Source organism: Corvus kubaryi, unplaced genomic scaffold (assembly GCF_017639235.1).
Source record: "Corvus kubaryi isolate FWS band 111438036 unplaced genomic scaffold, C.kubaryi_AGA036_p1.0 37396, whole genome shotgun sequence".
Taxonomy (NCBI): domain Eukaryota; kingdom Metazoa; phylum Chordata; class Aves; order Passeriformes; family Corvidae; genus Corvus; species Corvus kubaryi.
In genome coordinates, this window is record NW_024581135.1 from 20879458 (window position 1) to 20906126 (window position 26669).

The 26669-nt window shown below is 39.5% G+C and overlaps 1 protein-coding gene across 5 annotated transcripts in view; it reads left to right on the forward strand.

Moving 5' to 3' along the window:
• Positions 1-26669, forward strand: part of RAPGEF4 (Rap guanine nucleotide exchange factor 4) — a 159581-nt gene that overhangs the window by 117533 nt on the left and 15379 nt on the right. For 4 of the 5 annotated variants that reach the window (XM_042040579.1, XM_042040578.1, XM_042040580.1 and 1 more), the window contains 13 exons: positions 932-1020; positions 3257-3335; positions 7734-7884; positions 9153-9241; positions 9669-9699; positions 9940-10018; positions 11182-11328; positions 13250-13347; positions 16135-16260; positions 16715-16893; positions 23288-23378; positions 25605-25655; positions 26294-26381. In XM_042040579.1, coding sequence (XP_041896513.1) covers positions 932-1020; positions 3257-3335; positions 7734-7884; positions 9153-9241; positions 9669-9699; positions 9940-10018; positions 11182-11328; positions 13250-13347; positions 16135-16260; positions 16715-16893; positions 23288-23378; positions 25605-25655; positions 26294-26381 — 1298 coding nt within the window. Of the gene's footprint in view, positions 1-931; positions 1021-3256; positions 3336-7733; positions 7885-9152; positions 9242-9668; positions 9700-9939; positions 10019-11181; positions 11329-13249; positions 13348-16134; positions 16261-16714; positions 16894-20093; positions 21477-23287; positions 23379-25604; positions 25656-26293; positions 26382-26669 lie in introns of those variants that run through there. The other variant, XM_042040581.1, reaches the window with a different exon arrangement.

Here is a 26669-nt window from a genome sequence, read left to right on the forward strand (position 1 = left end):
GCAGGAGCAGAGTATCTTCACTTCTCAGGGTTTTTTCTTTCTTTTTTTTTCTTTTTTTTTTTAATTTTTGTATTTTATCTTTTAATTCCCCCCCCCCCCCCCCACCCCAAAAAAAAAAAAGAAGGAAAAAAAGATGCAAAGATTGAAAGAATGGAGGGAAATATAAAAAATCTGATCTGCAAGAAAAGAGAAAAAAAAAAGATGACAGGACAAGTTTTCCAGTATCATATGATATTCTGCTGGTACTTAAAATCTCACCAGTGTTTTTGCATGAAGCAGAAAAACCTGGCTGTTGCACTGGTTCTCTCACTTCACTAAATTAACTCCAGGAAATGGTACAGTGCTCAGTTTATCAACTTGAAACTTACTTACTTCAGTTATGTGAGGCATTGCACAAATTTGAAGATACAGTGTGCTATTTCATTATCTGCCCCCACCTTCTCAGACCAGCCTCTGTCAGTGATGCTGAAGGAAATTGTTTCCTTGCTCTGACACTGCCACACCTGTTCTCATTTCGGGCTCATAGTAAGCCTTTTAAAACCGTTTAATGACTGCAAGTTGCTATTGTTACTGAGATATTTATTCTCAGTGGAGGAGCATTTCTGCTTGTACTTCTCCAAGTTTGGACCAGTGCAGCTCTGCTGATTGTGGTGTGACCGTGGTGGTGTTATACTGAAGTACTTGTGTGAGGAGGGGGCTGTCTCTCATCCCTGGGCGGGGTGGAGAATGTGACTGCTCCTAGGTTTACAGGGAGAAGCCAGCAAAGACTGTGAGTGGTTTTGTCCTAAGCACACAGAGATTCTGGTCAGAGTGCGTGTTTGTACTCGGGCACACAGCAGCACAGCAGTCCTGATCTTCTTGCTGGTACACAATTATTTCTTGATTAGCTCTTTTGGCTATGAGATGCTAACTGCTCCTTTCCCTCCCTCAGGTATATTGTGATGTCAGGAACCCCAGAGAAAATTTTAGAGCACTTTCTAGAAACTATGCGCCTTGAAGCAACTTTAAGTGAAGCAACAGGTATCTACATGGCAGAAGCTGTTTTATTATTACCCCATAAGATGGACTTGCTGGGGTAACACTGCATTTGATGCTTTGAAAAGCACCTAGTGGTAGTTTTTCCCAGAACAAGAACTATCTACTGCTCTGAAACAACCCCGAGAGAACCAAGGAAATCCAGAACTGAAAATAGCAATCCGTTCCTCCAAGCCTGCTCTATTGTATTTGTGCTTCCACATCATAGTAGAACAGCAAAATCCTCCAAGATGCCAGACCACCAGTTATGACTTTAATTAGGCACAACTATAAGGCCTGAACAGAGCCCCCTATTAGTAATGGTACTCCTTGTTCTGGAGGTCACTTTAATATTGTGAAATAGCTTGATACCTCCAGTCATTACATTGTGCTAGTGTAAGTATTCTCAAACCTTCATATCACATTTAAAGTATCACAATTTACGTTTCCTATTTGTGATACTTTCCCATGTGCAGGGAAAGAAGAATTGTTACTCAAAAGAGAAGAACTCAGCACACCATGGGCCGAGTCCCAAGAATGCAGGTTGCTGCATCTGCACGTAATAGGCTGCTTGTCATTAGTGTAAAGAGAACAGAGAATTTACATCTAGAGATATAAAAATTTGCTGACTTACTTTTAGTAGTATTTTAATTTTTGGAAAGAGTCAGACACAAAAAATCCTCGTATTCTGATAAAGTAATGCATAGACATACATTAAACCACATAACATTGCTTTTACAAGTTCTTTTTGCATTGCAGATGTCTGATAAGTATATATTCAAAGGTGTTCTTAAATCCAGTTAATCTGTTATTGACCTCATAGTAAGAGGAGAAACCCATATAGTGGTCCATAAATGGTAGAATAATTGAAAAATTACAGAAATCCTTTTAAAGTGTATGTTTTCACTACTTTAAAGACAAAAAAAAAAAAGGATTCTTTTCATAGATACCTGTTTACTAGGGTTGCAAGCAGAATATTGTTCTTCAGTCTTGCAGCTATATAATCACAAGTTTGCCATTCACAGTATGCATGTATTAGATATTTTTCAAAACCAAATTATTTTTAAAATGTTTTAAAACTTTCTGTTGAAACATCTAGTGACAAGATTGTACTTATATCCCAATACAATACAATGTGTCACAATTCATAAGGTTATTTTTAGGATATAGGATTACAGAATGCTGGAAAACTGAATTTTTCATTTATGTATTCCTTTAATTTAAGAGTATTTAAAAAACAGTTTGCTCTGGGTATTACATTAAAAAAACATGCCACCCTTCCAGAGGTGAGTTTTGTCAAGAGAGATACTTGCATATAGGAATTATACAAGTGGAAGCAGTGATGTAATATTATATTGCACAGTTATCTTCATATTTCTTCTGCCATCCCTTACAATGTTTTTAAATGTTTCTGGTATCTCAAAAGTTGCACTGTAGAAATTATACCCTGGGGTATTGTGTTCACTGTTTCTCAGTGATTCCATATAAGCCTGCCAAATTCATTCTGGCCTCTGCAGCCAGGCTTTATAAATCCTTCTTGTTGTCAGAAATAGAAAGATAAGGCAAACTGGTATTTACACCAGCACTACCACAGGTCATTTTAACAGAAGAAATGACTTGCTGGGTTTTGCCAGAGAAAATGTCAGTCATATTGTTCATATACGTTTTAATGTAAATGTAGCAGCTGTGATACTTTCAGATCAAAATAAACCCAGAAATTTGACTGTCCATTTACCTCTTTTAGGCATTCTACTCACAGCTAGGAAATCAGCAAAGAATGAAATTATTTGCCTTCTCCTGCATAGGATATACTAAATGTGCTGCCTGGTATTGTAACTCCTAAAGCCAAATGTTACAGCTCTTTTTAGGTACCCAGGTGTGAAAGGCCTAATTCTTCCTCTGTATGGAGCTCCACACTTGTAGAGAATTATATCCAAATATTTCACTTTAGCACAGATGTTGGGCTTTTTGCTCTACCAGATTTCTCTTTGACACTGGCAAATGCCTGTTAACATAAGTTCAATAAAATTCATTCAGACAAGACTAAAAGCTTAGTATTTTAGCTCATATTTGTTCATTACCCTTTTTTGTACCTAATCCCTACAAAGAAAGTGCAAAAAGACCACTTTATTATCTGCAGAGGGCTAATAAGATATTTCAGGTGAAAGAAAACTCATCCTTGAGATCCCCAAGCTGTTTGCAGTGGCTTAATTGACTCTTTTCTTTCTTCTCTTTTTCACAGATTCTGTTTTAAATGATTTTATTATGATGCACTGTGTTTTTATGCCAAATAGTCAGCTCTGCCCAGCCTTGATGGCACAATATCCTTTTGTAAGAGAAAAGTTAAATCTGTTTAGCCTCTGTACCTGTCAGTGATGAAACTGAAGCTTCCGTCTCTCAAGGAGTACCTCCCACTCCATGGAGGCTGTGCCTTGTGGGTAGATTCTCAGTGTCTGACTAGCAGCTGTCCATAGCTCAGAACTCTAAGATGGTTGGTGTATAACCCATGATGAGATACAGTACAGGCTATGAAATCTGTATCTTTCCTGTGCTGGTTACTGTTCCAAGGGAAATAAATGTACTGTCCCTCCACCAGATATGTGAAATTACATAAAAGTTGGGGTTACCCTTCCTGGATCCTTCCTTTCTTTCTTGAGTTTTGCTGAACTACAGCATCTACATTTTAACCAGGATAGTTATATCTTGGTAATTTCAGTGGTCCACTTTTGAGGCTGCAAACTGCCTCAAGCAAAAGGCTGCCTGAACTTGTAGACTAATGGGTAAGTAGTTCCTAGGTGCTGTCCTAACAGTTACGAAAAAATAGTAATAATCTATAATAATAGCCTATAGCAAATGCTAAAAACTGAAAAAAACTTCAATTGGATGTGAATACTATGAGATGAAATCTTAATAGTGGAGAGCATTGAGAGTTGGGGGTGATTCTCATACTCTGCATGTTGTACAGGAGTCTGTGAAATGTCAGTCTGTCAATTACTGGCAGGTTATTTAGTGTGGGGAGCTGTTGGACACTGAGAGTTTTCCTTGTGCACAGTGACTTGAAGCTATCAAGTGACTGGGAACATTAAATAAACATATAATGTTTTCTGTTTTATAGAATTCTGACAGGGGTGTAATAACTTCAGTTCCCTATTTATTTGTTTAGAATCACAATGGTGTGAAAGTGCTTTCCTTCAAGCTCAGTGGGGCGAGTGACATCTGGGAAAGCTCACCTCCTGAAACCACAAAACAGAGCATTGTGTCCTTGTCTGGCAAGCTTGAGAATCCATTTGTGTTACTCCTAGTGAGGAGAGTAATTGTTTTGAAAACCTTTGGACCCATGAAACTGGTCTGTAGAAGATTGTTCGCACACCTGAAACAAATTTTCCAAAATCACATTGTTTTGGATATCAAAAGTATTATGAAATGCTGTTGCTGACAGCATTGAGAGGGGAAGAAAAGGCAGCACTTCTAATGTTTGGGGGGTTTTGTCCTGATTTATTTAGCTCGTATTATTCAGTCAGCCCATTTGGGATTCAGGCTTCTCTATCCTCAATTATAATTGAGTAGCTCTGATATCCAGTAACTGGAAAAATCAGACCTGTAAGCAAAATATACCTTATTGTTTATAGGGGAAAAGCTTTTCTGATAATCAAAGTTAAGGATAATCACACTTAAGGATAAATATTCACTTGTGATGAAATCTGTTCTGGGGAGGATGCTAAGACCATGGTCTTAAGTGGGTCATGGCAAGCATCATGCTAATTCTTTTCAGAGAGGCGATGGAAGTAACTGGTATCCTACTGCTTTAGTGTTAGCTTTTCCTGGAGCTGAATTATTATTTATTTGGTCCATTCTGAATATGGAAAAGCTAACTGTGCTTTGTTGATTGTACCATTGAAATTTATTGTTAGAGTTGAAAGGTTCCTAACAAAGCTCATCTTTTTGGAGCAAAATCACTACAAAAGTGTTCACCAGTGCTGTGAGACTAAGGAGAGATTAGTTATGCTCAATGAGGAAATTAAAACAGAAAAAGAGAAAGAAGAAAGGTGATTCAGTCAGAGACTTTTTGCTTCAGCTCCCAATTTTGAATCAAAACAAGTCTATTTTTCTACACCCACTTAGGATACTATTTTAGCTGGCAGCATGAAAGTATGAGTAGAGCTAGACCACTGAAGTGCTTTCAAGCATAGTACAGGGTATAAATTATTTGGGTTTTCACTTCTTCTATAGCAGTCATTTGTAAGTTATTGCAATCCTGAAAGGAATGGACAGGTGCACCATTTTGTCTAAGTAACATTATGGCTTGCTGTGGATTCCAAGCTTATGCTGTGCTGTCCTTTGGCACACCAAGTCTTCTGCAGTCATTAAAGTATATGGATTCTGCAATATTAAAAAAACCGCAGACTTCTGTTTTATAGGGAAGCAAAGAATATGCTCCCTGAATCAGGATTTAAGTCCTGTGTGTTGGACCAAGGCCCCTGTTTTCACTCTCCTTCACGGAGTGGAAATGGACAAATTCTCAGAGCTACAGCTTGTCAGAGGGAGGCAGGAGAAGGCCCAAAAGAAAACCTAAAATCGAGCAGCAACTCCAAAAATGCACTTGGGTTAGTGCAAGTGTGTGAACATGTGTGCAGGGGTGCATCTTTAAAGAACGACTGTCTAAATACTTACGAAGTATAAACTCCTCCTTTTGCTCTCTGTAGATGATAGTTCTTCAGCATGTTTCTCTATGAGTGTCTTGCTAACCTCCTTTACCATTGTGCCAGCAAAAAAGTTTGCATTCTATTGTAGCAGTGACCTTGCACAGCTCCTGCTATAGCTGAGTGTTCCTATGCAGGGAAGAACAGACTTCAGAATTGCTTCCATTTCTTAGCATATGCTAGAGAAAATTAGAAATATATGTATATATTGAACTCTAACCATATTGCTGTTGATAAATATTTTGCTATTATGTGACTCTTCATAGTTTATTTCTGATTGCAGTCTGTAGTGAAGCTGCATCTTGAAGATCACATAAAAATGTGAGAACCCTTCATTGACTTTCTCTGTGATAATGTTAATAAAAGAGAAATCAATATAAATGAGCAGTAGAAATACGGAAAAATTACCAGTGCCTGTGGTGGGTCAGTTAAAAAGGAAGGAAAAATACATTAAATAATTATAGTGTTTGAAAGGTAAATATGGCATGAAAAAAATGACTCAGTAGTATATTAGAGCACATAACTTACAATGAATTATTTACTTCTTACGACCTTCTGACTTACTTTCTTCCTTAATTGTACTGTGATGTTCAGTTCTCTACTCATTTTAAACCTTTCCAAATGAAATTAAAATGCAGATTTCTGAAAGTTTGTCAGTCAAATGAGCACCCCAGTAACACTGGTAGAATGTCAAATCTCTGCAGGGGCTTTGGGCAGCAGGATCATTTCAAAGTGTGATTTAATAGGTACTTTTCCCCATTGCATTTTATTAATAGTATTGTTAGAGAAATTCTTCTAAATAAGAAGCTTAAAATAAATATCTTATATAATTTATATTCCTTGTTAGTATTTTTATTTTCTAATTAGTATTTTAAAATATTTTGTTAGAGCAACTGATAGTGCATCTTGAAAGGATGCAAGGATGCTGGACTTGGCCATGAGTGAGAGTGTCAGTACTTTAATGTTACATGTTACTATGTAATTGGGAATAGTATTACTCATGACAATCCAGAATCAGAGTTCTGGTAATTGGGAAGCAAAGTTGAAGATGTTACTGCACTCATTATGTGCTTACATCCCATTCATCTATCAGTTTATTGGAAAGAGTTTAAATATATACTGCCAACCTTTTTTCAGTGAGTAGACGCACGAATTGTCATATCCTGTTTTTTCTGGGGATACTTCATTTTCACACAGGTTAAAGGCTCAGATTATCTCAATTTATTGCCCATTGTGCCTTTACATCTTTTCTTGTTTTTTTCTTTCACTAAGTGTTACTTTTGGCCTTTTAGCTATTTGTCTATTTTTGTAATGTTGACATTTTGTCTTTTAAAAGGTCAATGAAATGTTTCCCGTTTTTTCTTATTGTTTGTCACAAAATAACTTTCACAAAGGATTGTGTCCTAAATACACTTTATTTGACATAGTGGAATTGTCTGATTTCCTCATGACAATGAAGCTGCTACAAAATTTATTTAATCCTGTGTTTTTATAGTCAGTTTAGGCTGTAAATGTCAAAGTCCCCCTCCCATAATGGAACTGAGGCTCATCTTGAGTTACAATAACTTGTAAAATTGAAAGGAATAGCACTGGTGGTTCACTCTGGTAGTCTTCCTCACAAATGGAAAATCTGAATTGTTAAACACAAAGTGACATTTTTCTTTTTCTTCAACTGTTTCCAAAGAGGAACAAGGAGAAATATCCTTCTTCAGTCTCCGTGGTTAATCCTCTTTGTTGTTCCAAGTGTCATTTCTGTTCTGTTCCCCTGCAGCAAGCATCTCTGTTGTGGAACTGTGGTCATTCCTGTGCTCTTCAGAAAATTCATTGTCTTTTTACTTTTTAGTATGAACATGAAGAGTTTGCAAATCATTACACTAGTGGATGACAGAATTTGGAAATATGTATTAGAGAGTTATCTTTGAGCACCCTGAAAGTGGTTTGTTGGAAGTCAGTTGATTGTGAATTCATACTGGGTTTGATATTTTCAATCACTGAATGTTTTCCTTGACACTGTGGCACCTATCATGCCCAGCCTTCTCAGGGTACAGAGCAGGAGAAAATGGATTATGCCCTCAACAACAAAAGGCGAGTCATTCGACTGGTTCTGCAGTGGGCTGCTTTATATGGAGATTTACTGCAAGAAGATGAAGCAGCAATGGCCTTTTTGGAGGTATAAAGAAATCACTGTATCACTGTCCTGAAAAGTAGCTAGGCAAGATAAGCTGAAAGCCTGTTCCCAGTCTTTAGAACTCTGTCACAAACTGAAGTGAGATAGGTCATTTCAAAGTACAAAGTCATAACTCTGTTTTCTCAGGTTTGGCTGCAGACAGTAAAGGCATCACAACAGTGCTTGAACCGTTGCCAGCCTCTGGACCTCTGAAAATAGTATTGCAGATCCCTTTTGAAGCACTTCATGGGTAGATTGCGTTATAGCAGTAGCGGAATTTGCTTTCTCTAGTATTTTCTTGTAGTTCAGGGGCTCTACAGGTTGAACTGGATCGCTGTTTATACCTGCCTGAGTTGTGCCAGGAGGGAGCTGGAGGGCTGCCACACTACCAAACCAAAAGTCCTTTCCATTTGAATGAAAGCTGTACTCCAGCTATTGGAACTTAAGATCTTTGTCTCCAGAAGCCTTGTAATCTTTGTGGTAGCTGCCCTATCCTTGGATTTCTAAGATAAGATGCACTGCCAGTGTCATCTTAAGTGATCATGCCATTCTTATGATATGTTGTGTTTATGGAACAGAATCCCCTATGTTGCTGGCTGAATGAAAGTTCTTGTCCCAAAGAGCTTAAAACTGAATCTAAGATTTAGCAGAGGGGAATAGAGGGGGTCTTTAAGAATGGTAGACACCCCACAAGCCCCCATGGGAAAGCTTTTCAAGCTTTTCAAGCTTTGGAGACACAGTCTTTCATTTGTCCAGAAGTTAAAGAACAATCATTTGTTGCAAGCACATTGATCCTTCTTTGTGATGGTTTTATATGAATAGATCCAGAAGAGGTTTGAGTAGGGTTGAAAAGGGGGTGATACTGTAGCAGGTTAGAGCAGCTGAGAGTCAGTGACTCAGGAGCAATTGAAGCACTGCAGACTACAGCAGCAAAGAATAAAAAACCTGTTATGCTAGATTATTTGTGAATTTTTTAGGCTTTATCCTTGACAGTCTGAAAATGCAGGTTTTACACAAGCAGTCAGTGGTTACAGAGTGAGCTAAGGAGCCTCCTCAGGCTTCCCTTCTGCATGTATAACTCTTGCTTTAAATCAGCTGGAGATAAACAAGTAGTAGAAGTAATAGAGGGTTGGGCCCAGCATGTGTTCCTCTATGCAGATTATCATTCTTTATAATCATTAAGCTATCAGATGTCATCTCATAATCCTCCCTCCTGAGTACTGCTCATTTACCCCTATAGTTATTTAAAGGCTATTCTGTATCATTTACAGGAATTTTATGTATCTGTATCAGATGATACTAGAATGATTGCAGCACTAAAGGAGCAACTTCCAGAGCTAGAGAAAATTGTAAAGCAAATGTAAGCACAGTTTTTGCCTCTTTACTCTCCCTGCCCTTTTTCTCAGTAAATTGATGAAGAAAATTTACTGGTTATAGCTATTAAAAAGCCATTCTGTGAATGACACTCAGTTACATGAAACTGAAAGTTTGCATGCAGGCTTATTTGAATTAATGTCCATGGGCCTCTTTTCCACATCATTCTTGCAAACACCATACCCTCACTGAGAGGTTGACAGAAGCTTATTTCATGCTTACATGAACTTTGTATAATATTTTTTTCTGCCTTGGTCATAGATTAACTGTGGTATCATCTAGTCTTTTCACATATAAATATGATTATATTCATATTCTAGTTTGACAAGTGGTCCATGTTCTGTAGGTGATTTTGTACACAAAATCTTCCAGGTAATATTTAATTATATATTCTATGCTTTACCTTTTTTTAGTTCTGAAGAACCTAAAGCATCACAAAAGAAGGTAAGAAAATTTATTTGTCCGTTTTCTAATGTAAAATCTTAAGCCCAGCAAATTCATAAGCATCTTCTCCTCAGTAGTCATGGATATACTAAATACCCACATTGAGAGATAGCTTTTAACATTGTCAAATTTTGCATTGCTACTCTTTTTCCTGCCATTGATAAGAGATCTACTGTAGTTCATGTATACCTCATAATGTTTCTTCTTGCATTAATGTGAATCTCAATGATTCATTTTCAGCACAAAGTTCTTCTGCAACTGTTCAACACAAGTGATGACAGAGCACAGAAACGCCAGCCTATCAGGGGCAGCGATGAAGGTGAGTTCCTTCTCTGCAAAGTTTTCTTGAGCCACTGACATCTGCATAAATTTGTCTGTCTCAAAAAAATGGTCTAAAAATAAATGAAATTACCTACCTAGAATTTTGAAGCCTGAAGCAAACTGTCTTTGCTTTTGCTAGCCCAGTATTCTCCATCATTGATTTGAGGTGCTCCTGGTTTTTTCCCTTAGTTACTTGTGCTATCAACACTGCTTCCTCAGAGGAACATGTAAAAACCTTTAAAATAAGGAATGAACAAAACAGGCAAGAACCAGTAAGACAGTGTACTGCAGGTAATGGCAGTGCAATGAAGAGTGGGAGCTGTAGGTCATGTTTGAGCCTCTGTCTCCCCTGTGTAGTTTGAGCTACCATGTACAGCTGTTCCTTTGCAGGGTGGGAGTGGAGCAGATAATCATGCCATGGATCATGGATCTAGAATCCAAGAACCTAGGCACACAGCCTAAAAACCAGAATCTGCTGGTTTGCCCTATTGCTGTTGTTTGATTCTCTGAAGAGATTAAGGTAAAATTTACAGCAGCATATCAGAATGTCATTTTCAGATTACTGATAAGGTTGTTTTAATGGTTGTTTTGTGGAACTTCATCACCTAAAACAGCTGCTTCTTCAATGTTTGATATTAAAAGACAGCTCTTGCTAATGAACGACAGTAAAAACAAGGCAACAAAATGCAAGCTCATGTAGCTGACAAAGCTGGTGGCATAAATCAGACCAACAGAAGAACCACGTCAAAAGCTGGAACTAACTTCATATGAACAGCAGACATCCTGCCATGCATGCAGCTTCTGTTGTCCATAGCAGTGTTTCTTCTAGGCCTACAAAGAGGAAAACAGTTCCAGCTGCCAGGGAAATGCTAGCTCTTGTGTCTGTCTGGACAGGCAGTAATGGCTCCTTTCGTATGGCTGCACCTTTCTCATTCATAGGACAGGCAGCTCACTGAACACTGAAATTCCAAAATCCGAAACTCTGGGAAATCAAGGATTTCTATGCTAGAAATTGTAGAGCATCTGAGGAATGGGGAGCTACGTAGAGATTTATTGTTGCTTTGTTTCATTTGTGAGGAGTGGTTACTGAAGTGAAAGTAATTTGTAGAGTAAATCTGTGATTTTTACATGTGGAATAAACCTGCAATGTTTTTTCTTTAGTTCTGTTTAAGGTGTACTGCATAGACCAAACCTACACCACTATCCGGGTGCCAGTGTCTTCTTCTGTGAAGGAAGTGATCAGTGCAGTAGCAGACAAGCTGGGCTCTGGAGAAGGCCTCATCATAGTGAAGATGAGTTCAGGAGGAGGTACTGTACTTCCATCATCTTAAACACTCAGTTATGGTGAAGCAGAGTTTTTGGAGGGATTGAAAGACTAGTTCAGTCAAGGTTTTATACCCATGTGCATGTTCAGCTAGTACACAATCCCTAATTTAGAGGCAAGTCCTTCCTCTACTGCAGGCACAGACTGCAGTTCACATGGGAGATGGGACAAATGGAGAAGCTTGTGTATCGGCATGTTAAAGAGCAGAGTTACCCCAATTTTCCTTCACTGTTAGACTTGTAAGAGTTTTTTAATGCCAGAAATAGAAGGTAAGCATGGATAAATTGTGTGTGCTATAAAATGTATGTGTGCTAGACTCAGGGATCAGTAACATCAGAAAACACTGCAGTGCAAACATTCTGGCAGTGGTCACTACCATTTTGGCTGCTCTGTCCATGCAAACCTGTTGGAGAGGATGAAAGTTTGGTAAGAAAGTTTCACAGGTATGTAGGCTTGGCAGAAAGATCTCTGAATGTAGAAACTGAGGATGAGATAGAAATGAAAGCAAGTTTTCATATAGAGTAAAAGATGTTTTGCTGAAACACTGGTCACTGAATAACTGAGAAGGCAAAGGTTGGAGATGAGTTGGAAGGAGATTTTTATGATTAGGGCAGAGGTATGTGACCACAAACAAAGACATGTTTTTCACCAAGTAAATAAGTCTCAAGAAGAGCATAAGTTAATAGAAAACATGTTTTTACCAAAAAGAGCTATCGCAGGCAAACAAGAAATGTCGATGTAGCAAGAAGAAGAGACGTCTGAGAATTTTCCACTGTAAGCTTAAATTGTAACTTACTTACTCTTGTGATTGGATAATAATGACTATAATATGGTGATGGTAGTAGTTATGATAGGCTATAGGCAAATGTAAAGGTATTGTGTATGGTGCTTATTGGTTGTTATGTATTAAGATACTCTGCAAAGAAAAGTATAAAATGCTTTGTAACTTGAACAGAAAGGGGCTTCAGGTATGCCTACAGCTGGAGCTGGCAGCTGTAGGGCTGGCTCTGCATACCCACTCCCTGAAATGCTGTAACTTCGCCTATGCAATAAACAGCTTTCAAGAGAGCCGCCTGAAGTCCAGACATCCTTTGTGAACCTTTCTCCTATACAAACCCCTACAGAGCAACTTCGTGCCAAACCCACTGACCTAGTGTTTGCAGAGGGTCAGGGATCAGGCCTCCCCTATAGGCTGTGGAAATGTGAGAGTAACTGGAGGGCAAATTCTGCTGGACAACTGGTGTTTTTCAAGTGCTTTGGTTGAGTATGACTGTGTGGAGACACGTAGAGGTAACGAGAGCTATGTTGGAAGGCATTTTTGCAAACAGTAGTGCCTGCCAAAAATGGCTCACTTCCTGAGAGCTGACACCAGACAGCTTTACGTTTTACAGATGAAGCAATTTTTTGTTGTCAGATTTGCTGACCACCAGCATATGCTGGAAGAAACTGCTTTGTAAGTTACTTCATTATCTTTTCTTAACCTGTGATGTGATGCTCTTTTAGAAATGTTGTAATGCATTCCATCACCTCCTTAAGCAGTTACAGCTTTCCAGAGCAATTTCTATTAAAAACAGCTCTCCAAATGCTTACAGCTCAGCAATGAATGAATGGACTCTCTAATTAGGCTTAATTTTTGCAGGTAGTTTCTAGTGATAGCACCACAGGCTTCTTGACCTGTCTGTACAGTTTGGAACTGGGATTCTAGTTCTGTAGAAGACTGGTTTGGGCTGAGATTATCACATTTATTCAGTAAAGAGGATCTTGTTGTCTTCTATTCTGTATCCTGGACACTGGGTTACTGAGCAAAACTTGTTCCTAGGAGGGTGATCTGTGCAGCTGGTGGATCAGTCCTGCTGATATATTCTCTCTGTATACAATAAATAATAATTTGTTTCATTTTTACAGAAAAGGTTGTGCTCAAGCCTCACGATGTTTCAGTGTTCACCACTCTCAGTGTTAATGGCCGGCTGTTTGCTTGCCCACGGGATCAGTTCGATTCACTGGTATGTATGTGTGCAGTGTTCAGGAACGTCAGGGCTCCAGTTTGTTTGAACACTTGGCCCTTTTTGCATTATCCACACTTTAGGCAAACACTAGTGGAAACATTACAACAAAGGGCTTGTCACACTGCAGTAGGATGAGACCTGAAAATAAAACAAGCTAGTGTTCTAATTCCCTGGACTAGACCAGAAATCCATTCATCTGATCCACATAACAGAACTTGATGGCAGTACTCTCTCTGTCAAGCATTTAGGAAGAGCTGAGTATTGTCACCAAGACTTGCAGTAATTCCTCATTATAGAATTATCTCCTCAAAGGCATAAAGATATATTTTCCAAGACAGGTGTTATAAATTAAAGCATTTGGGAGATTTGATTCCAGCAGTAAATTCCTTAAAATCTTTTCTTTTTCATCCTCACAAAATACTGTGTCAAAATCTGAGATAATTCTAAGTAGAATCACAGAAAATATTCCTGGTAGAAAGTCTGGTTTTTTCTTAGGTAGAATTGCTCATAAGTACTTACAGTTTATACAGTCATTCTAGTGATCTCCATGGGGTCTGCTTTTATAGTTTGATTTGACTGTACTTTTTGTTCCTTTTATTTCATTAAAAACAAATGTCATTGCCAAGTCATGTCAGCATGAACTCTATTACTCCTAGCCTTGTTTCAGCCTCCTGTATGCTTTTAACAAGCCACTTAGTATGTATGCCTGATTTCTTTTATGGATATGGTAAAATCTATGCTTTTCTGCTGCTTTCAATTTAGTAACCAGGGAATGCACATCCAGCATATGTAGTTCCATGCAGAGATACCTCTTGTTCAGCTTATTAAATTCTGGTGTTCCCTTAAGGTTAATTAATCCTGCCAAGTAGATACCCTCATGGGGCATGCTACTGTAAAGCAGGGGTGTTGCATCAGTACAGCTGTGCTGGGTACTTATATATGGCTCTGCATTGTCTGTGTACACATAGCTTTGGCAGCAAATTGTCATGGCTTTCTGTGCCTTTTACCTGTGCTATTTACCGTGGATCAAGTACTCAAAATGATGCAGGGAGCTCTGAGATACAGGGCTGCAGTGTGCTAGTTTTCATCAACTAGACTGAATTCAGTAAGAATTAGGGAGGTACATTCAGCACCTTAAAAATGGCCCTCAGCACTGCATAACAAAAAAAAATTACACCCCCCTTATCAGCTGCATTTTTTCAAAGAGGTGTAAACAAATCAAAAAATGTTGCAACCTTAGCTGCCTCCCAGTTTAATCCTTTCACATTCCAGTTTCTGGCTGCTGCCCTTTCATGAACATTTACCCACATGACATTTGGCAATTCCCATGTGAAAATTGTTCTGGGTAGATGAATTTTCAAATATGCTGTGAGTTAGCATCTACGTGCTTCTTTCCTAGCCTTGGAAAATATGTGTTTGTTATGGTAACAGCTATGTTGTGTTCATCTCCAAATGGGGGAAAAAAGACAACTTTCAATCTGTAGGCAATTCTCTTTCCACAGATTTCCACAAGTTAGAATTTTCTACACAAAGCTGTTGTACCTTTATTTCATGTGTTGTCATAAACTAAAGAACTTTTGTGTTTGAGCAAATCCCAATTCAAAGCAATCTGCAGTTTTTAATAAGATTAATGGCTGCCCTGGATTTTTTTAGAGAATACATTTCTACTATTTTTTTTTAATTATAGATGAAGCTTTTAAGGTGATAATGTTCGTTATTTAGTTTAGTAATTTTTAATTAGTTTGTGTTATGATGATAATTGAAAGGAAAGTTTTGCCTAGAGTACAAAGCAAGAATTCATACAGAAATAAAGCTCCTACATACTATGTGTGACAGAGAAAGTGATTTGATGTATTAATCCACTCAGACCTATTTCTATTGCTAATATATTATTCTTACATAAAAGGGGATTCATTTAGTAGGCTCATTTTTTATACTGCAGTATCTAAGGATGGTCTGTTAATCTGGCGGACTCCACTGAGTTTGTATTCAGAAAGGAGCCTGTTGACAATTCCGTGCTCCATCGTTATGTGTTTAACAAAGGCGGTGAGTTGGGAAACTTGTGTGTGAACTCTGCCGCCCTCTCCTGGGAACAGAACAAGTGACCCACGCGTTCACGGGCAGCTCTGCGGGTGTTTCACCCTCCAGTTTGCAAGGGGGTTGGTTGGAAGTATTTTAGCAATATTTGCAATCACGAATTGTGCATCACTGTACTGTCAAAGAGAAGGTATGAGGTTTATTGTATAAACGATCAGAAGATCTTGCAATCACTGCAGATTTCTGAAGCATGCTAGATGTACTAATTCTCATCATTAGAATCAGGAATATGTAAAAGTATTTGGCTTGTCCTTGATGGCCTAGTTATTTGTGTATGTGAAAAAGGAAACGTAGAAGTTTTTTTGAAAGACCTTTGCTCCCAAACAAACACACATGCTTTAGTTAGCACAACGCGTATTATAGATTCAATTTTTAGAACAATGTTAAAAATAACACACTGAGAACAGTCTGGTTTCTTTCCTTGCAGTGTCTCTGAAGGGCTTTCAGAATTTTCCTGACTATCCTGTGCATACTGGATACTGATTTTGCACGGGGCTTCTAATTTCCTAATACCTGTCTGTGGTTAAAAGCAAATTTCGGTTCTACTGCAAATGTCAGTTTTACTGTTAGAAACATGATTAGCAAAGTGATCACACAGAAAAAAAAATTAGAAATATTATGGAAGGAAAGCACCAACCATACGATTTAGCATGTCTAAAATATTTTATAATATTTTTCTGTTTGTAGGCACCATTACCAGAACAGGAAGGACCATCTACTGGTACAGTAGGAACATTTGAACTGATGAGTTCCAAAGACTTAGCGCATCAGATGACAGTTTATGACTGGGAGCTCTTCAACTGCGTACATGAGGTATGAGGATCTGTCTATTCAGCAGGTTAGAATCTGTTAGAAAGTGTTTAATTGTACATTGTAGGTTTCTACATTATTTCCAAAACCTCCTCTAAGCTTGATTTTCAAAAATTCTACAATAAAGCCACCTACAAGTTTCAAAAGTATAAGACATTCTTAATTTTATAGGCAAAATAGAAATATAAACTTCTTCTGGACATGTGCTTCTTGTTGAACTACTTTTGTTTGTTTTAAGGTATTAAGCTATTTATATATAATCTGTAGTTATGCTTTTACTATGCCTCAGCTATTGTCTACTGGATTTGAAACCTGAATCTTTGTCATCTATGCAGCAATAAATGCAAACTGCAGAGTAAGTTTCAGGCTAGATACTTACCTGGTCGTTCTTAGCCTCTTTCCTCTGTCCAAGAAACTCAACCTCAAAAAAAATTCCGAACTGTTTTCTCTTTCCTAGCTGGAATTGATCTATCACACTTTTGGAAGGCACAATTTTAAAAAGACCACAGCAAATCTGGACTTGTTTTTGAGAAGATTCAATGAAATCCAGTTCTGGGTGGTCACCGAGATTTGTCTTTGCTCTCAACTCAGCAAGCGTGTTCAGCTGTTAAAGAAATACATTAAGATAGCAGCCCAGTAAGTATACAATCATATGGGAGCTGGAAGTGAGGTTCAGTATAGTCGGTATGTTTTTATTTTCTACTTTCAGACAGCCACACAGAGTAGAGGTTAAAACATTCTGTATTTGGTCATTCTGTCCATTTTCTTTTAGGGCTGTATAGAACCTTGTTAATATATATTCTTCTTTCCTGTGCTGCTCTCCATTGCTCCTTGATCTGTGATCTCTTAGGGCCATGTTTACACATCAAATCTGTGAGTAAATATATGTCAGTTTATTGGGAGAATCCTTCATTTACTCTTGCATACATTGGCAAATATTAGTATATGAATTAGTAAATATTAACAAAGTTGAGCCTCATTTTCCTGAGAATAGAAATATTTCTGGTGCTGCTCAGGAGAACTGTTCTCAGAATTGTGCCTAGTGAGAAAACCAAGAGGGGAGAGTAAAGAGAGGTAGCATGAAGATGATGACACTCATATTACTTTTATTCTGTTTGGGATTTGCAGCAAGGTTGCCGATGATACGAAGTGTAGGGTCCTGCACCTGGGGAGGAGTAACCCCAGGCAGCAGCACAGGTTGGGGGCTGACCTACTATGGAGCAGCTCTGCAGAGAGGGACTGAGGCTGTTTGTAGATGACAAGGTGACCATGAGCTGGAAGTGGGCCCTGGGGGCCAGGAGGACCAGTGGGATCCTGGGTGCATCAGAAAGAGTGTGGCCAGCAGATCAAGAGAGGTGTTCCTCCCCCCCTATTCAGCCCTGGTGAGGCCACATCTCGAGTTCTGCATCCAGTTCTGAGCTCCTCAGTACAAGAGAGACAAGGAGCTACTGGAGAGGGTCCAGTGGGGGCCACAGAGATGATGAGGGGTCTGGAGCATCTCTCACAGGAGGAGAGAGTGCAAGAGCTGGGCCTGTTTAGTCTAGAGAAGAGTAGACTGAGAGGAGATCTCATCCATACATTCAAATATCTTGAAGGGTGGTGCCAAGAGAATGGTTCCAGACCCTTTTCAGTGGTGCCCAGCAGCAGGATGAGGAGCAAGGGCCTTAAACTAAAACACAATGAGTTTCACCTCAACACGAGGAATAACTTTATGTTGAGAGTGGCAGAGCACTGGAACAGGCTGCCCAGGGAGTTCATGGAGTCTCCCTATCCATAGAGACATTCAAAACCCACCTGGACACATTCCTGTGTCACCTGTCCAGGTGTCCCTGCCTTGGAAGGGGGGTAGGACTGGATGATCTCCAGAGGTCCCCTCCAACCCTAATGATTCTATGATTCTTTGTTTTTTTTCTAATACTTTTGTTTTAAAATGCAAAATATGAAATGTCCTCTTTTGTTACTAACTTCTGGGTCTGAGGTTGGATAGCAGGCATTCTTGCTGTCTTCCTTTATTCCTATCCAGATTTAAACTGTTTGGAACCTTCATGCCAGAGATGTCAGCCTTAACTCCCTGAAGTCAAGAGCAGGCAGTGACTGACTTCAGAGGGAGCAGGGATATATCCATGCCCCGCATACATAGAGATTTTTATCATTGTTACGCTCTCCCTCGCTTTCCAGTTCATGGTGTGTTTATTTCATTCATTGCTGTCTGAATAAACAGTTTGCTGAGGTATGTAGTGTTTGTCTACAGCTCTAGGCATTGTAACTAGAAGCCTTCAGGCAGTTCTACCAACAAGAGATGTTACTTGCAGTTAAACCATAGGTTTTAACTTTTTTGCATCATTAAATGGAGCTGTGTATAGGAAGAGATTACTATTGCAACTGTGATGCTGCCCTCCTCTCAGTTAGTAATGGCACATAGCTGAAGTCTGTGTTCACATCAAAACTGGAGATCTGTGTGGCTCCTTCCTCCAGGACACCCTGCTCTGCAAGTACCAGCTTCCTTCTGGGAGCTACTTCGAGCCCTGCGGTTAGATTACAGTTGGTCAAAGCTGAAGATTTTAAAAACCTAGTGGCGGGCATGCAGGATGGGTTTTATGTTTAGAACAGAGGACAGAATCTACCTCTTTAGTTTCTAAAAATACATGCACCGCGTATTCCATTATCTCACTGTGCAGCACAGGAGTGGGAAGCAGCTGCCGGCCTGGCGGGCTGTGCCCAGGAGAGGGCAGTGGCACCCACACAGACGTCGGGGTCTTTCCTAATCGCAGGCATGAAATGGGAAAATGTTGAAATGTGGTCATTAAGAGACAATAGTAATTTCCATAAACACTTGAAATCAAGTATCCTAAAAATTGCAGTTAAATATCTCCTCAATAAACTGCCCTAGCCTGTGAGTTTCTCGGAGTCATGGGTTTAATCTTGTGCTATTTACAACAGCCTGACAACCTCCTGTTTACTTCCATGTTTCTGGTATCACTACAATGCTAAAAATAAATTGCTAAAAGCGGTCTGCTCTGCTGAGTCCTCTTTGTCTCCTAAAAGCAGAGAAATCTGAAGCACAAGATTTTCTTCTGTACAAACCAAGAGGGCAGGTTTAATTGCAGCCGCTGGAAAGGCGCTGGGAAGTTTTGCCAGGCTGCTGCCCTCTGTGCAGTGCTGCCATGGTAACAGCTGCTACACATGCACTAAAACAAACACAAAGTGCGCTGAAGTTAGAGGGGAGAAAAAGCCCAGACCTTGAAGCAATATCTTTGAGGAAGTTTTGCCTGTGAAGATCCTTGAGACCTAATGAGAACTTTACCCTGCCTAGAAGTACTAGACTCATTAGAAAAGTGTTCAGGGAGAACAGCTCAGTGCTGCACTATTAATCTTAGGCATGACTGGTGGTAACAAGATGCCTTGCACATACCCATTTTCAAAGGTAACTGCTACTGAGAAGCTTGTTTCAGTTCTGTGGCTTGAGGTGCAGATGCCATTGTAGAAGGCACATCATTTTGTGTCTGCCACCCCATGCACCCTTGATGTGTGCTCCCAGTCTGTGCAGGCAAGCACAAGGCCAAGTGCTGGCTCCAAGTGCTGTGCACATCTGTTGCCAGTTCCAGGAGCCACCGTCTCTTTAGCATCTGCTGGAAGAGGATGTAGAGGTTACCAGGTTCATCTCTTTTCTCCAGCTATTGTAGGAATAAACTTTCAAACAAAGGGGAGAAGTGAACTATATTTCCAACAGTGAGTTCTTCCCATATTAATTGTATTAGAAAGGCCTTCTGGGATGTGCTTGCACATACTCTTATGGTTATCTGCAAACCCAGTTTGTGTATATTTCCTCTTTGCAGATACATCCACAGGTATTTAGAAGCCGTCTTGTGTATCATTGTACTCAGACACTTTCATTCAGTTTCTGAAAATCATTCTTTCTATACATATGCATATGTTATAAGCCCAAGAAGCCTGTGAGAAATTTTTGAAGTGTGTGTTTATAGAGAAAATGCCAAGATGAATATGCTTGTGTGAGTACCAAGAGATTTTAACCACGTACATGTTTGTTTTGGAGACCAGTGTATGTGTGTGTGTGTGTGTGTGTGTGTGTCTGTGTGTGTTTGCTATTCATCCTAACAGGAAGATTTTTCTGGTAGAGTGCATTCTGTGAGGCAGAGGGACCTCTGCTCTGAGGTGGTGCATTGTGGTGCTTTAGAGGATCCACTTTTTGACATTTTACATGCAGTATATATGCAGTAGAGCCATGCAGCACTGTTCCTGCTGCCTTACAGTGATCCTCTGTCTGGAACCAAATTACTTATTGTAGACTCTGTAGAATTTACAGAATATCTGTACATCTAGATGGATTTTAACTGAGACTTTGTCAAATTGTATTGCTTAACAGGGTACTTGGCAAAACATTCCCTTTTAATATGAAGATAGATTCAAATTAAATATTGCAGATACAGTTGCAGCTGCCTACTTTGTTTGAGCACTAGTGCTGTGTGTTACTAATTATTTTACCCTGCCAAAATTTATTCCTAATCCTGTCATGTGCTGTGGACAGATATCCCTTTATGGATTTACTTGTGCCTAGGGAAGAGGTTCACTGACAGCCTATCCTGTCTGCTTTTCATCTTTATCTCCCCTCAGATCCACTAATGAGGCACTCCCTGACCTGCACTAGTCAGAATAAGTTGGTGTAGCTTTAGCATTTCAGTTTATCCTTTCTACCCTTGCTCGCTGTCGCTAATCTGATGTGGGAGAATTTGCATGAGCAGCTCTGCCAGAAGATCTGAGAGGGCAGCAATCTCCCAACAGACAGACCAGCATATGGGAAAGATCGTTTATTCACATGCTCGGTGTTCACACAGTGCAGACACAAGTGAGGCTAAGATCTAAAGGACTCACCCACTCAACACACCCAAGTGTGGTGAAATGGAGGTACAGAAAGAATAGAATAGGTACAGAAATACAGGTATAGAAAGGTACAGAAAGAATAGGTGTGGATGATGGAGAATAGGATGATGTGGCAATCATGGAGTCAGATAGTAGGATGAGATGATTGTACTAATTTTGTCTGAAGCTAAGGATACCTCAGAGGAGCTAAGAGCTTCAATGATGAGTAAAAAAGTCTGAGAATCATAGATTTAATCTTGTTAAAATTTTCTTGGTAAATCACAGAGTCATAGAATAGTTTGGGTTGGATGGGACCATAAAGATCATTGAGTTCCAACTCCCTTGCCATTGGCAGGGACACATTCCACTAGACTGGGTTGTGTAAAGCCCCATCCAACCTGGTTTTGAGCCATTCCAGGAATGGGGCATCCACAGTTTCTCTGGGCAGCCTGTTCAGTGGCTCACCATATCATAGTAAAGAATTTCTTCCTAATACCTAAACCTACCCTCTTTCAGTTTAAAGCCATTCCCCCTTGTCCTGTCCCTCCATGCCCTTGTCCAAAGTTCCTCTCCAGCTTTCTTGTAGGCCCCTTTAGGTACTGGAAGGTGCTCTGAGATCTCCCTTGGAGCTTTCTCCAGGCTGAACAATCCCAGGTCTCTCACAGCAGAGGTGCTCCAGTCCTCTGATCATCTTCATGGCCCTGCTTTGTACTCACTCCATCAGGTCCATGTCCTTCATATGTTGGGATCTCAGAGCTGGACACAGTTCTCCAGGTGGGGTCTCACAAGAACAGATGGGGAGAGTCACCTCCCTTGACCTGCTGGCCACGATGCTTTTGATACTGCTCAGGACATGGTTGACTTTTGGGGCTGCAAGCACACATTACTGGTTCACATTGAGATTCTTGCCAACCAACACACCCAAGTCCTTCTCCATAAGGCTATTCTTAATCCATTCTTCACCGTGTTTGTGGTTGGAATTGCCCCAACTCAAGTGCAGGACCTTGCCCTTGGCCTCATTGAACTTCATGAAGTTCACACAGTCCCACCTCTCAAGCCTGTCAAAGTCCCTCTGGATAGCATCCCTTCTCTCCAGCACATCAACTGCACCACACAGCTTGGTGTCATCAGCAAACCTGCTGAGAGTGCACTCAAGCCCACCTTCCGTGATACTGACAGAGATGTTAAACCCCAACAGTCTCAATACTAACTCCTAAGGAAAGCCACTCACAGCTGAAGAAACAGAGACTGAGGTGCTGGAATTGGATGTTGGCACATCAGCTGAGAAAAACAGGAGATTATTTGCAAAAACCTAGTGAGATGCAGATTTGTGAGGCTTTTTTTCACAGGCTTTGTTCTGTCTCTTCCTTTCCTATTGAGTCAGTGAGCTACCTGCTGCAGACCCAGCTGAGCAATTGCATTGACTCTTCCCATCAGATTGTATCTACTCCTTCATATGGCACGTTGGATCTTCCATAGTACTCGATTACATGTTCCAGTTTTTCCTGATTGATAGCAAAATCCTTCTTTGCGTTAGAGATGAAGTGTGCCCTGGAGCTCCTTTTGCCCAGCACCTCTTTAATGATGCTGGTAACAAATGGCAGTTCTTTTCCTGAACTAGAAGTCCCAGAATCTATAAGTAATAAAAATCCTATACTGCAGGAGAGGTCACTGGCATGGGGCATCTCTAGACAGCTGATCTTCTCCCTCTGAAAAGACTGATGGCCCTGTAAACTGCCATGAAGATTGCCTGAGAAGAGCTTCAAGCATTCATTAGCTGTTCAGAAGCTGTCAGCAGGTTCTGCAGCAAATGAGGTTATAAACAGTTGTTTACACTGTTTCTGGTATCCCTTGGGACTGAATTAAGCCCAGTTTCAGGACTGTGTTTCTGGGTGAGGAATTGCTTCAAAGACTAGGTCCTTGCAGAAGCTTGCACCCAGTGAAGTAGAAGGGAGGTCATAAGGGAAAGAAGCCTTCAGAGTGTGGTGAAGTGCTAGCACTTGGGTGAAGAGATGTCTGCAGGCATGCTGGCCAAGACTGCCCAAATTCAGTCACTTCTAAACTAGATGCCTGAGTTCGGCTCTCTTAAGGTTTTCATATGTACTGCTCTGACTGATACATACAACTTAAAACCTGGCCCTTTGTGTTTCAGCTGTAAAGAATACAAAAATCTGAATTCCTTTTTTGCTATTATTATGGGACTGAGTAATGTTGCCGTGAGCCGTCTCTCATTGACGTGGGAGGTAAGTCTTTGCTAAAATCCAGTTCCAGGAAGCTTGATGGGGACTTCTACTTTCAGTTAGCAAAAACATGAATTGGGCCTTTATTATTGATAAAGCTAGATCTACTAATTCAGCTCCTGACCATAAGCCTTAGCTAAGGGTGACAATATTTGTTAGTAAGGCAGTATACTACACCCATGGATGTGCTGAATGCTCACAGGAGTTAACAAGAGTGACAACAGCAGCTTCTGTTGTGAGCTAAACTGCCCAACAGGATGAGCAAGTTAGCCAGCTAACCTCTTAGATCAGCCCACATCCTCTGTGTGCCTTTACTGGTGGTTCGGTGAGATCACTCCATTGATAATTCTCTGAAATTCATCCTCTGTTTGTACATACTATTTTCTGATCTCAACAGGGACTCTGTTGCCCTGTTAAAATGTGGATTTGTCCTAACCAGTTCTGGTTTTCTCTCTGACATGCATTTCCATGCTTACTGTCAGTTTGGTCTTCATTCTCAGAGCTTCCACCTTTTTCTGTGGCTTTGCTCTTTTGTATATGAGGGTATAGAAAGGGTGCAGTGTCCAGCACGGTGTAACCACTGAGAATATGCTGGTTATCAAAAGCAAAACAGATTTAAATGTGCATGTATTTGTTCATTAGAAATTAAAAATAATTAGCATGACTGAGGTTATTGATGCAGCTGAGACCAAAATTTGAACACCTTTAAAAATGTGCTCTGAAACAGGAGATCAGACTGACATGTCCGAGAGTACACCAGCCCCTTTTTCAAAAATACATGTGTCATATACAATCAGTGCTACAGGCAACGATTTTCAGTTTCACAGAATAATGACCCTTCATTTCTGGCTGCTGAGAGGAGGTGGGAGAGCTGAGACAGTACAGGACTAGAGAAGAAGAAACTGAATGTATATACTACATACAGCACTCTGAAATGGGCACCAGGTCTGAGCTGGGGGCGGGGCACAGATCATTTGTACATGTGGGGGATTAACTTGAGATCAAGGAAATGTTATCACACTCTGGTTCTGTAGAGCAGTCGGTTTATCAAGAGAATTTCTGCAATTCGATTTTTAGCCAGATATATACAGAAAATATTTTAAGACAAACATACCAAGACCTGATTTCTTCTATATTATCATGCATTTACATTAGTTGCATGCAGGAATTAGATATTTGCAGGTGCAAATGTCCAATTATACCACTTACTTCACAAATACCTAATCTGCATGCATATGCAAACTAGGCACACAGTTGTTGACACACATCATTAAAAATTAGGCCCTTGCTGTGGCACAGTGTAAATAGCTTGCTAGGGTATGCACTCCAAATGTAGAAAGTACTGCAAAAAATCATTTCTGCGCTATAAAGTCTCTATTTAATGTTACCCACTGCCAGTAGTAGTCTGAAAAATTCAGCAAATACAGAGAAATTTCTTACGAAAAATAGAAAGCTGACATATCCTAAGTGTACATAAAAAATTACAGCGATCTTTAAAACCAATTTATAACATACCTTATAGTCTTTATAGTAAAGTTATTTAATCTGTATAACATAATATGCATGAGGGGGAAAGAAAGTATTTAGGAAAGCCCATCTCATCTCAATAATTGTATGATCAACTGACCATGATTTATTTGTGTAGGAATTGTGGACTGAAAAAATATTCATTAATTTGTACCCCAGAAAGTGATAGAGGACCTTTGCAGCTGAGCATGTCAAGAATTTAAGCAATAGATGCATCATCAGCATGAGCAAAAAAACCTCCTGGAAGTGCCCAGGCATGGATATGAATGTTTGCAAGGGCAGTTCATCATAGGTGTGAATAATTAAGCTGATCTGCCCCCACACAAGCTGTGTGTAAATTATATTTTCAGATAGGCTATAATCAGCAATGTCCTGAAAGCATTCACATGAATTTCCACTTACATTCTGAATTCAGTGATTGCTATGTGAGCCAAACAAAAATCTGAATCTAAACATCCCAAAGGACTAAATTCAAGTCGGGGTTTAAATCAGGATCCAGGTTTCGTGGCTGGTCCCGTCTCTATTTTTAATCTGGTTGCTAGGAAACATGTTGTATTTTAGATTAGCACATTGTTAGAAATATCTGGCAAAAAAAGAGCACTTTCCTGACTTAGGGCGTTGTGGAAGGAACTAGCATTTACAGTAAAATTACCGCACTGATCGGATTTAATTAAGGTTTGCTATTTTTGTTTTTATTAACAGAAACTCCCAAGCAAGTTCAAGAAGATCTATGCGGAGTTTGAAAGCTTAATGGTGAATAGCAATAGATCCCTTATTCTATGCACAATCTGAGATAATTCAGTTTCTGATTTGAATTCCTTGATTCAGAACATTTTATGTGTCCTTGTTTGACTTTAAGAAGTTTATGATCCCATTTTAGAGCTGCTAAAACAAGTATGTATGACTAATAAATTATACTCTTAGGAACCTACTCTGAGAGAACTTATGTACCACTCAAAATTAATCTGGGGACTCAGAAAAGCTTTATCACATGTTTTCCAATAGTACATATGGGAAATTCTATTTTTCAACCTGGATTTTTCCAGGCAATACATTTTAGTGTTACAGCTGGAAAAAATATGCAAAACTGGATCTGCAGCTGTAAGGAGGGAGGAAAAATAGGTGGTTTCTTTTATGAAGAATGTTTTTGTAATCATATCTTACCTCGCTATTTGGCATGAAAAAATGTTTGTGTTTAGTGGCTGCATTCTCATTGTGTAACTAGTCCAGGAGAATGATAAAAGGTGTCTGAATTTGCAGATGCACTTTCAAAGTCACAGGAAAAAATAATGTTTTTAATAAATGCCATGACATCTAAATGAATGCATATAGTGTCTTGCTACATATAATAATACTTATTAGTAATTATTTGATTTCTCTTTTTTTGTCAGGATCCATCAAGAAACCATAGGGCCTACAGACTAACTGTAGCTAAATTGGACCCTCCAATAATTCCTTTCATGCCTCTACTTATAAAAGGTAAGCTTGGATGTTACCAGAATTATTAACTTGAAAGCTGTTTGTCAACTATTTGAAGGATAAGAGTAGCAGCAAGAAAAAGCAAAAATCAATCTCAGTGTGAGGTGTGATCTTTTCCTGTTACAAAAAGCATGACACAGAGACAAGAACAACTGCTTTTGTACATCTGAATATCATACCTCAATTTTATTAGTCTCAGAAATGCTGCAAATTAAAACCTAAATGTTTTACTTTCCAGCTGCTATGATTTTTGTAAGGGATAGATAAAACATTCTGCTGTCTTATATG